The sequence below is a fragment of the Engraulis encrasicolus genome, chromosome 17 (assembly GCF_034702125.1).
Source record: "Engraulis encrasicolus isolate BLACKSEA-1 chromosome 17, IST_EnEncr_1.0, whole genome shotgun sequence".
Taxonomy (NCBI): domain Eukaryota; kingdom Metazoa; phylum Chordata; class Actinopteri; order Clupeiformes; family Engraulidae; genus Engraulis; species Engraulis encrasicolus.
Window position 1 is genome coordinate 53,253,852 of NC_085873.1, and position 12,500 is coordinate 53,266,351.

Consider the following 12,500-nt stretch of genomic DNA (forward strand, 5'->3'; position numbering starts at 1 on the left):
ATGACAAATCGCAACTGACTCCTTCAGACTTTCTATTCATGCGCTGGCTGCCATTAATTGTGGCAGGTAAACATGTAATCTTTTCCATACTGTATATTTACCCTGATAAACATAGCGCAATCTAGTGGGTGGCCAGAACCGGGACATATTTGTGTCCCGACAGAGTTTGCTCGGGACCTGGGACACACAACTCCAAATCGGGACTGTACCGGTTAAACCGAGACTGTACCGGTTAAACCGGGACGTCTGGTCACCCTATGTCAGTGATTCCCAAAGTGGGGCGTAAGCCCCCCTGGGGGACGCAGAGGCATTACAGGGGGGGGCGTGTGACATCTGATTTTGGGTTTTTTCCCCCCCAAGGAAATTGTTTCCTGTCTCGCCAATAAGCCAATACGTTTTAAGCATTATATACTTAATTATAAACATTATATTATTAATTGTTATTTAGGAAATTGCAGTCCCTCTTTGTTTTATATCTCCAGTCACCATTTCTTTGTTTCTGCACAGCACAGCAATCGTAAAATCAGTCTGCACAAGTACTGCTGTTGCTTGGGGGGGCTCGGAAGCATTCAGACCCTCCGAAGGGGGGAATGATGGGAAAAGTTTGAGAATCACTGCCCTATGTAAAGTAGACACGGAAACATAATAAATGCCGGTAGACAGTTACAACGGTAGGTAAAAGATATATGAAGAGTTCAGATGCAAAACCCCCTAAACTCCATTTCTGAAGACCTGCACTTCTGTACTTTTAGAGAACCCCGTTGCTAGTTTGGGTTACATTCATGTACTTGATAATACATATAAATAGTTATATTACATAAATAAAATAACAAATATGCAAATTTGATAGCTTTGTATTAAATAAAAATGAATTAAGATTATTTTCTGAAAAGGCACTTAGGGGTTTTTGCATCTGAACTCTTCAAATAGTGTATATCTATCTACTACACTAATGCTTGAGCTGCCCCAGTCCCGGGCCAGACTCTATGGCATGATGTGTATGTGTGTGTGTACTCTACTTAACCCTGTGCTAATGTGCTTAAAAAAAAACAATTTATTAGGGGTGTAACGGTACACAAAAATCACGGTTCGGTACGTACCTCGGTTTTAGGGTCACGGTTCGGTACATTTTCGGTACAGTATATGGGAACAAAATGGAAAACCATTTTCTTCCTCAGCACGTTGTTAATTTCACCAAAATATTGTCAAAATACAAACGAAAAAAAGGAAATACATTCAACCTGCTACTTTGGGTCGGAGATTTCATCAGTGTAAGAAATAGCACTTTCTCCTCAAGGTTTCACAAAGACCAAGCCTCTACACCAGTTTTTTTCTTGCATTCTCTCTCAGGGTTCAGCCCGAGCCTCTGCATGTAGTAGCAGCATAATGTAAAAACATGAACAGAGTAGCCTTTTACTCTACCTTTACTCTTACTGTTCGATTCGGTACAGGTCTTTTCGGTACGGTACGTCGATATCGTTACACCCCTACTATTCAGCGCCTACACTTGTTACTTCCTGTGCACTTTGAACCTGTTAGTGTGCAAAGCAGGCTTGTACGAAATTCCGAATGGAAAGAATTTCAATTCAAAGTAATGCCATAATACGAACACTAGGTGGTGGTGTTCTATGTACTTTCAATGGGTGGTGTACCTTAAATTCAAAGAAATTCAAGGTAATGGCACCACCTAGTGTTCGTATTATGGCATTATTTTGAATTGAAATTCTTTCCATTCGGAATTTCGTACAAGCCTGGTACAAAGGCCATGGGGCCACTGATGCCATAACATCAACACGCTGTGGAATCCTACTGCATGTCTTTAATATAATGCAAGACTTTTCAAGTCTTTCTGCCTTGTTTTTGTGGAGCTGGAAATTGGAATGTCAAAAGTCGCCCTATCCCGTAATGGTGAAGAATCTGTTTTTTTAAATCCACCAAAATTTAATCACTTGTTCCTTTTGTCATTTCCAACAACTCCACACATCTGTTCATAACTTTTTGAGTTATCCTGCTGACAGACAAACAGACAAACAAACAAACAAACAGACAAACAAACGCAACTGAAAATATAACGTCCTTGGCGGAGGTCATAATAACAATAGAGACTTACATTTCACTATAATACTATGATAATAGAGACTGACATTATACTATAATACTATAACAAGAGAGACTTACATTATACTCTTCTCTGAATAGTTTTCCATCGTCGGCTGATCGGAGCCTGTACTCGTCCTCGAGGTGTTCTACAGGGATGGGGAAGTAGGTCTTGGAGGCGGAGGGCGACCGCGGGAGCAGCACCACCGTCTGTTGCTCTGCAGACCAACCACACACGCCTATTAGCACAATGACTACTTACTGTAGGCAGTAATGATCAACATAGTTAGTAACCACCGTCTGTTGCTCTGCAGACCAAATCAGTTGGAGGTAAAGATTGGTCACATCCCGCGAAAAGGTGCCGGACAAAGGCTGACTGTAGTTTTCGGAATGAAGAGTCCGCACATTATCATTAATAATTAAAATTATTTTGTTGTGCTTTGTTTATTTCATGGCTGGATTACTGTATGTTTTGACGAGAAGAATCTAGAGGAGAATCTGATGAAGACTGTTGAAGTCGAAACGTAATCCAGCCATGAATTTAAAAAGCAACCAAAGCATTTTAAGTGTGTGGACTCCTCACTCTGAAAACTGCAGACTAACCACACATGGCTATTAGCACAATGGCTACTTACTGTATGATCAACATAGTTAGTAACCTCTACTTACTGTACACGTAGTCTGTGATATGAACAACATTGTTAGTCACCTGTATCATTGGGTTGGGTGTTTATAATCAGTCAGGTCATGTTCACACTACATTTAGTCAGCACGCCTGCAGACCAACCAAGTGTAACAAAGAAGAAAAAAAAACATGCAAGTCCGTCTCAAAAAGATTGGGTGCAGAGGTGGCAAAGTCACATGAAAACCGAAAATAAAGTCTTCAACATTAAGCTCCCGTTCGACACATCACATGGGAAGTAAAAGAAATGAGAGCTTGGTGTCACAGATTTTATTTTCAGTTTCCATATGCAGACGAACCACACATGACTATTAACACAATGACTACTTACTGTACATACACACACTGTACGTGCTCTGTGATATGCACAACATACTAGTTGGTACCCCGTATCATATCATTTGGTTGGGTGTATAATTGGGTAGGTCATTGTCACACTACATTCAGTCAGCATTTACCTCAGACATGCTGTAAACATCACATCAACAACTGTACTTGATTCTGTACACTGGAAAACGTTGAAGCCAGTTAAACATAAAAAAGTAAGTTGCCCTGCTGCCTTAAGTTTGTAAGTGAACTCAACCCGAGATTTAACTCAACTCGAGGTATTCTCAAGTTGAGTTAACTTAAAAACTTAAGGCAGCAGGGCCTTTTTTTTACGTTTAACTGGCTGCAAACAACTAACAGTATTTTCAACTAACTGGACTACAGTTGGACAACGGTTACTAACTAACAGATGAATGTATGCTATGTTACTGTGAGTCTCAATGATTGCCATGATGATTTTCATTATTTCTTATTGACATACTATGAACGAAACATATTTTAGAGGGACAGAGATCCGATCCCAATGCAGCCAGCCCATAGCAAACCAACACTAAGCCAGCACCATGACCAGAGGCCTATACCAAGAAGCTGGTTCAGGAGTAAACCAGGTTAACATAAGAGGTAAATCATCTAATAGAAGACTCCAGAGTCCTCATTCCCAAGACTCCAGGCTCTTCTATTAGATGATTTACCTCGTAACTTAACCTGGTTCAGGTCCTTCTATTAGGTGATTTGCCTCTTAAAGGCGTATGCCACTATTTTGGGGATTAATACAGTTAAAATCGTTGCCTGGGGTTTATAAAGGTGGTAAAGCGTCTTATTTTTCACGTTAAGCGTTGTCTTGCTTTAAGACAAGTTAAAAGAGGGAATATGTCGCTAAGCTAGTGAAAGTCAATGGGTCCCTTTCACTAGCTTAGTGACATATTCCCTCTTTTAACTTGTCTTAAAGCAAGACAACGCTTAACATGAAAAATAAGACACTTTACCACCTTTATGAACCCCAGCCAAAGATTTTAACTGTATTAAGCCCCAAAATAGTGGCATACCCCTTTAACTTAACCTGGTTTACTCCTGAACCAGCTTCTTAGAATAGGCCCCAGGGTGTTTAGGGTTAGGGTGACATTGACACTGTTAGTACCGTCGGCTCCCCTCCCCAAAGCTTACATGTAGGCTACACCAGGAGCATGTACCTGACAATGTGTTTAACTCAGCTGTGGGACATCCAAGCTCTTTACTTTCATCTATAACACATACCCACATACACAGACATAATCAACACGCATGTACGCGCGCACACACACACACACACACACACGCACGCACGCACGCACACGCACGCACGCACGCACACACACACACACACACACACACACACACAGTCACACACACACACGCACACACACCACACACACAACACACACACACACACACACACACACACACACACACACACACACACACACACACACACACACACACACACACACACACACCTGCTCAATGCTACACAATTGCATCTAGAAAACAAATATACATGAAAATACGAGCATATATCCACGTGTGCACCGACATACGCAAATGCACGCACACACGCATAATTATACACAAACATACAAACATAGATCGGCATACATACAGACGTGCACAAAAAACGTGCTCACATACAAACACACACACACACACGCACACACGCACGCACGCACGCACACACACACACACACACACAATGACAGACACACACACACACACACACACACACACACACACACACACACACACACACACACACACACACACACACACACACACAGACCCTTGAAAACACGATTTACTGTATGAATACTACTGACATGTACTAAAGACACAAATATTAAACCACCAGTAAACTTTAAGCAAAAGGTCTATAAATAACACACACTGCACTTTTTGTGAGTATACAGCAAAGTGATTGGGGCGCAATCCTTCAAATGTACAAAGGTCATGACTGCATCTTTATAATATTACATAATTATGCTTCCTGTTGCAATAAATCTAACTTCAACTGTAGGAAGTCTAGAGTCCCGTATCGACCCACAAGAACTCGTCCAATCAGCAGCACCTATTGACTATGAGCACTTCAGATACACTCCCAAGTTTCAGTTGTCATTTATTACTTCACCACTTTACTGTTACTGGTTCATCACTGCTACTTGTCCTGGCTGTCTTGCACTTTAATGTCAGTCTGTGAATGTCAGTCCTGTGTAGTGTGTGTCTATTTCCTGCCATGGTATACGTAGCAAGAGAAACATCATTTCAATTTCTTAGTATGACCTGCATGCGCATATGAAGAAACTTCAAGCTGACTTGACTTGACAAGTTTGGGTGTGTGTTATAATCCTTTTCTGCAGCCACAAGGTAAACAATGTCCCCGCCAGATTTCTTATCAGGCCGCCAGTCTAAAGAGGTATAGAACGTAAATCCTGTATGCATGGAGTTGAAGACCCACACAGCTACATGCAGTTCAGTACAGGATATGCACAAACAATATACGTAGCCTCTTACTGCATATGTGGTCGCCAGCAGGCCTATACACTGATGTTCTGAAAATACTCAACTACATCATAACAATACTCAACTAGTCACAGTCGCTTTGGTTATAAAGCGTCTGCCGAATGCAATATAATGTAATGTAATGTAACTACATCATAACAACATTGCTATGACAGTACCAAGAGCCTTACGTGACAAATTAAGAGACAGCCCATTACAATTTTGGTGACTGTACGGTTATAACATACTGTAGGCTCTGTGCTATGGACGTAAACACCCACACTGCTGCACAAACCTGCTGCTGTGTATGCAGTTCAGGACAGGATATGCTCACACAATACAGTATACCTAATCGCAGTAGTGTATACGCATGTGCCACAAAGGAAGTTTTCTATAGGCTCGCCTTAGCAGCTCGCTACAACAGCTTGCTCTCCATGCCTTAGAAACCGCTAAAACACAGCCTTTAACTGAATAGGTAATAGTAATAATAGATATTATGCTAACAGCAATAATGGATGTTGTGCTGGTAGATGTACAAAGTACTGTACGTAAGTAAAGATTGTACTGGAAGTGGAAATTGGCATCCTTCCTCATATTGTGTGTTATAAAGTATGTGGTGAGTTTAGTATCAGCGCATGCTATAAAGTTTGTGTCCCACAGTACTATGCGGCATATTGAGCTCTCTTAGCTCTCTTCGATACACCACACATACAAAACCACAGCAGGAAGTCAACAATGTCACCTCAAACGTCGACTGCCTGGCTGCCTACACCTAAAGATAGTTTTCACAGCTTTGACATGCAGTATATTTTGTTATGAAATGTAGCTACTGCACAACTAACTGCCATATTAGTAGTATAAGAGTAAAAGTAACATTTTCAGAGAGCATATCAGACTGCATACTGCCCAGTCAACAATGTCACCTCAAACGGTGACTGCCTGGTTGCCTACACCTGAAGATAGTTAAATGACTGAATCCAAAGCACTCTCCTTCGAGTCAAGGTTGAAGTTATAATAAAAACCCTTTATTCTACATTGGGGTAAACAAACTTAAAAACGCCGACCGGTTTCAGCCGTCTGGCCTTCGTCAGATAAAGATAGTTTTCACAGCTTTGATATGCAGTACTTGTATAAACTATTTTCAATGAACAATATGTGAAGTAGTGACTAGTCACCGCTCATCTGTTTAGAAGGTGCAGGTTCAGGATTCAGTTGAAGTTTCTGTTCAAAAAGCAGACAAGCCGCTCACTTCAGCTCTTTTTGTGTGCCAAAGCTTTACTGGAGTTGCGAGCTTTCGGTCCTTAGACCTTCATCAGGCCTTCTTTGGCACAAAAAAGACCTGAAGTCTCCTTTTTGAACAGAAACCAGAAATGTACAATATTTAAAATGTTCAGAGAGCATGTTATATCACATACTGACCTTGTTCTTCCAAAATGCCATTTGGTATCTTCTTGTCGACGTTTGTAACCACCGCCTTTCTGTGGTGTCTTACCCTACCAGGAGAAAAGTTGAAGAAAAAAACGAAGAACAGTTAGGGCCAAAACAACAGACGAATTAACTGTAGCCTATTTCATTCATGTTAAGGCCAAAGCAACAGACAAAGTAATTAAAGCCTATTTCATTCACGTTAGGGCCAAAACAACAGACGAATTAATCATAGCCTATTCAATCACTTTAGTTAGGTGAGGTTATTTTGTTCTTCCACTGCTTTAACAAACTTATGTTCACACATCATTCTTTCAAAGTACAAACACAAAATGTAAACAGTTTGGCACATAACAACCTGGGATCTAAATCAACACCAGCCAACCGGCCAAATGCTAGTAAAACTTCAGCTTGGCTGATAGAAAAGAACAACTTAGTAGCCAATTTAGCCCATATGTAAGTATGTGTTCGGCTAGTAAGATTAACAACTACTAGCCATTTCGGCTGGTGATGAAGAAAGTTAATTTAGATTCACAACATCGCACAACATCAATTTAGACATCACAACAGACGAATTATAGCCTATTCATTCACGTTAGGTTAAGTTTGCCTCTTTTTGTTTTCTACCGCTTTTTAAACAAACTTGTGTTCCCACGTCATTCTTTCAAAGTACACACACACACCGACACACACACACACGCACACACACACACACACACACACACACACACACACACACACACACACACACACACACACACACACACACACACACACACACACACACACACACACACACACACACACACACACACACACACACACACACACACACACACACATACACCTTACCATCGAAATGAGAAGCTGTTTTTCCTCATCAGAGGAGGAGGTATAGCAAGAACTATATCCACACCGCAGGTTCACACCTTTTACTGATCTTCTGCTGTGCCCTTCGCTCTCCTGTCTCTGTCTATCTGTGTCTATCTGTGTCTATCTGTGTCTATCTGTGTCTATCTGTGCCCTTCGTCTAGCTCTCGTGTCTTCTTCCCTGTCAAACTCGTGGCCGCTCCTCTCCTCTCCTCAGTCTCAGCTTTCAGTTTCAGCTGCGTGTGTGTATGTGTGTGTGTGAGAGAGAGAGAGCATGACTTTGGGGTGTGGGCGTTCCAACAGTAAGTGTCAGAAGTCAGTGTGTCTCAGTGTGAGTGTGTGTGTGTGTATATGTGTGTGTGTGTGTGTGTAAGTTCCTGGCCCCCACCCGCTCATGAGCAATGTGACGTAACTCCTCCCCCCCTCCCCTGTGCTCCTCCTCCTCCTCCCCCTCATATCCCTTCCCTTCCCCTCGCCCTTCCCTTGACTCATGGGCGTGTGTGTGTGTGTCTGAGTGTGAGTGTGTGTGTGCGTGTGCGTGAGTGTGTGTGTGTGTGTGTGTGTGTGTGTGTGTGTGTGTGTGTGTGTGTGTGTGTGTGTGTGTGTGTGCGTGCGTGCGTGCGTGCGTGCGTGCGTGCGTGCGTGCGTGCGTGAGTGTGTGTGTGTGTGTGTGTGTGTGCGTGTGCTTGAGTGTGTGTGTGTGTGTGTGTGTGTGTGTGCGTGTGTGTGTGTGTGTGCGTGCGTGCATGAGTTTATGTGCATGTGTGTGTGTGTGTGTGTGTGTGTATGTGTGTGTGAGTGTGTGTGTGTGTGTGTGTGTGTGTGTGTGTGTGTGTGTGTGTGTTACCTGAGGAAGTACCAGGCCAGCAGCACGATGATGAGCAGCAGCAGCGAGAGCACGAGCACCGTGGGCAGCACATGGGGGGCGCTGAGGAGGCTGGTGTCTGGAGGAGGGGGGGGAGAGAGGGGGGGAGAGATGGAGAGGGGGGGGGAGAGAGAGAGGGAGAGAGGGAGAGAGGGGGGGGGGAGAGAGAGAGCGGGAGAGAGAGGGAGAGAGAGGGGGAGAGAGAGAGAGAGAGAGAGAGACACAGAGAGAGAGATCGGGAGAGAGAGGGAGAGAGAGAGAGGGAGAGAGAGAGAGAGAGAGAGAGATAGCGGGCGGGAAGGAGAGAGAGAGAGAGAGAGAGAGAGAGACAGACAGACAGACAGACAGACAGACAGAGAGAGTGATAGCGGGCAAGAGAGAGCAAGAGAGAGAGAGAGAGAAACAGAGCAAGAGCAAGAGAGAGAGAGAGAAACAGAGCAGGAGCAAGAGAGAGAGAGACAGAGGGAGAGAGAAACAGAGAGGGGGGGGGTGAGTGAAGGGAGTGCTGCTGAGGTTCGGCCGCAAAAACAAAGGAACAGGAAGCTGAGCTATAGCTGTAGCTGCTGCTGAACTTACTGTACAACAACACAGTGTGCAGCACGACACTTCACTACACTACACAGCACTTCACAGCAGCAGAATGGAGGCAACGTCTCATGTCCCACCCTGCACATGCCACTGCTACTAGGAGATATGTACTTAGTGTGGAGGAGAGAGAGAGAGAGAGAGAGAGAGAGAGAGAGAGAGAGAGAGAGAGAGAGAGAGAGAGAAATGGTTAAAAAAGGAGAGAGAGAAAGAGAGAGAGATGGAGTGAGAGAGAGAGAGAGAGAGAGAAAGAGTGAAAAAAGGAGAGAGAGAGGTAGAGAGAGAGGTAGAGAGAGAGAGAGAGAGAGAGAGAGAGAGAGAGAGAGAGAGAGAGAGAGAGAGGTAGAGAGAGAGAGTGACATTGCCTGGTGTGAGAGGTCATGTCAGCATGTGAGTGTGTTGTGTTGTCGTCCTGATGTGTCTCTATAGTGGAGGCTGTTCAACAAGGCCTGTCATTATACTGGCTGGACAGGCCTGCGGAGCGCACTGCACACTGCACACTCAACAGGCTTGTTGTTCAGGCCTGGACTGGCCATCTGGCATAGTGGGCATTTCCCGGTGGGTCCTGCAACATCGTGGGCCAATGGCCATCTGGCATAGTGGGCATATACCGGTGGGCCCCGCACCCTCGCGGTCCCCTATTGGCCATCTGGCATAGTGGGCATTTCCCAGTGGGCCCTGCACCCTTGTGGGCCAATGGCCATCTGGCATAGTGGGCATTTCCCGGTGGGTCCTGCAACATCGTGGGCCAATGGCCATCTGGCATAGCGGGCATTTCCCGGTGGGCCCTGCAACATCGTGGCCCCCTAATGTCAGAAATGAGCATTCTTGGCATCTGCACTTGTTGTTCTATGGCTATGATTATGTCCTCGATTGTAAGTTGCTTTGGGTATAAAGCATATGCCAAATGCAATGTCACATGTAATAAATGTAATAAATGTATAAATGACATAATGATCATTTTTTAATTAATTTTTTACATATCTGAAAATAGGGGCCCATGTGGGTGCGGAGCCCACCGTTGAGTCAGTTCTGCACCGCTAATTATGAGGGGGGGCCCTTTAAGCCAAAAGTGCCCGGGCCCTATTCTTTCACCAGGCCAGCCCTAGTGTTGTTGTCTGCTGCTGAGATAAGAGTCGCTAATCACTAGTTCCATGATAGCTAACAACGTGCACACAGCACTTCGGGTCACCAATAACCAGCACTTACAAGTGCACCATTACAGTTGCACATAATCCCTATTTGATCTAAGGGGACATTTTAACAGTGATGGGAAAAAGGATTCAGTATTTACGATCCAGTGCCACGTACTCCAAATGACCTGGTTTCACCTGTCCATTTCAACCAGGTGATCACTCAACCGGCCAATCACCTGGCTGAGTTGGACAGGTAAAACCAAATCATTTGCAATATGTGGCACTGGATACAATTCAATATCAACAAATTCCTTCAAAAAGTTTCTGTTGATCTCTAAACTGCCAATATAGTCTATTACGTATATGTCCTGTGACTCCTCAATGCGAGCTCCCACTGATATTGAAGCAATAAATGCTCGGCCACCAGGGGGCTCCACAGCTCAAACGCTAGAGGTCTGGTAGGAAGGAACCAGGGTACTGGACTGTAGCTAATGGATCTCTTTTGCCCATCACATCACTGCATTTTAATTACATGCAGTTGAAGCTATTGACTGTTGACCAGTTGATCAGGATGGAAATCTCCATTCATTATGCAACAGGGTTTGGCACTGTGTCTGTCCCTGATTGACACAAATAAAAACCATAGTGGCTTCCAAATGTGCATTTCATAGAGTAGGTGAAAGCCTGCACATCCAAACGTCTGACCTGAGAACAGGACAAACACATGACCACATGAAAAAAAGAAAAAAAAGTCAGCTTCAACTACAATTTTCTGCTCCTACTTGTTTTATTTTTCCGTGACATTTCAGGTATAGACGACGTCTGAAGAGGAGTTTCTACCCGAAATGTCACTGAAAAACAAAACAAGTGGGAGCAGAGAGTCCAGAGACTCTGTTTACAGCAGACTGTTTCTATTTTTATCTGCAAATGTATAGTGACTACATGAAGAATATAAATACGATTACGAATACGAATACTTAATTGTCCAAAATGTGGCAATTTGTCTTCAGTTTCACCACATACATTTAAACAACTAACCATTAGTCTCACAATGCACAAATCAGGCATTCCAACACTGCATTGGCAAAAACCGGAAGAGGAGAACATTAAGTTATTATAGAAAATTAATATACTAAGTAAAAAAAAAATAAACACATCATCATCAGAGGATGGACGTGTGCTCTTCTCTTACCGCCTGTTCCATTGTGATGGGAGGAGCCGTTGCCTGCTGTCGTTGTCACCACTAGAAACAGAACTGGGACCATCGTGACTGCAGACACAAAAACAGACAGAAACAAGAGATTAAGCATGTGAACATTTATTTAATTTTTTAAAAGATTTTTTTGGGGTCTTGTTCGAGTTATTTTGATAGGACAGTGTGAGATGTGGACAGGAAGAAAAATGTCACAGAGACGGGGAGGGGTCGACAAAGGACCCGGGCCGGGAATCGAATCCGGGTCAGCCACATGGCAGGCGAGTGCCCTACCGGTTGGCCATGGCAGGGCCGTATATTGCTTTTTTTATGATCAGTCATTTAATTCGATTTCTTCATGTTACTGTTTATTTTTCTAAACTTTTCTGACTCTGGCTCAGAGGGGTATATAGAAGCTTGTTCTGGAGTGACCCAGGTTATGTTAAAGCGGTAAATCATCTAATAGAATAGCCCATACTTTTATTAGGTGATTTACCTCTTAACTTAACCTGGTTTACTCCTGAACCACCTTCTAAGTTCAGGCCCCAGGACACAGTTATTCTCCAACACACAATACTGTTTCCATAATGCTGTTTCCACAATAATACTGTTTCCTGTGTTCAGAGATGCAGCCCTGATGGTTGCAATGCACCCAAACGGCCACAAGAGGTCAGTCCCGCTCCTTTGATGAAAACTGGAACCGCCTTCCGCCTCCTCATTGCTGTGACAGCAGTCAGCCATGAGGGTGTGTAGGCGTGTGAGTCAGGGAGACGGGCATGGAAAACATCACTT

At 43.7% G+C, this 12,500-nt stretch overlaps 1 protein-coding gene across 2 annotated transcripts in view; it reads right to left on the reverse strand.

The window, feature by feature from the left end:
* The window catches only part of ptprea (protein tyrosine phosphatase receptor type Ea), a 154,172-nt gene that overhangs the window by 40,539 nt on the left and 101,133 nt on the right, over positions 1–12,500 (reverse strand). Inside the window, exons 3-7 of one of the 2 annotated variants that reach the window (XM_063220858.1) lie at positions 11,709–11,786; positions 8,778–8,874; positions 7,055–7,128; positions 4,297–4,347; positions 2,179–2,315 (exon numbers count right to left, since the gene is read on the reverse strand). In XM_063220858.1, coding sequence (XP_063076928.1) covers positions 2,179–2,315; positions 4,297–4,347; positions 7,055–7,128; positions 8,778–8,874; positions 11,709–11,781 — 432 coding nt within the window. In that variant the 5' untranslated portion in view covers positions 11,782–11,786. Of the gene's footprint in view, positions 1–2,178; positions 2,316–4,296; positions 4,348–7,054; positions 7,129–7,912; positions 8,163–8,777; positions 8,875–11,708; positions 11,787–12,500 lie in introns of those variants that run through there. The other variant, XM_063220860.1, reaches the window with a different exon arrangement.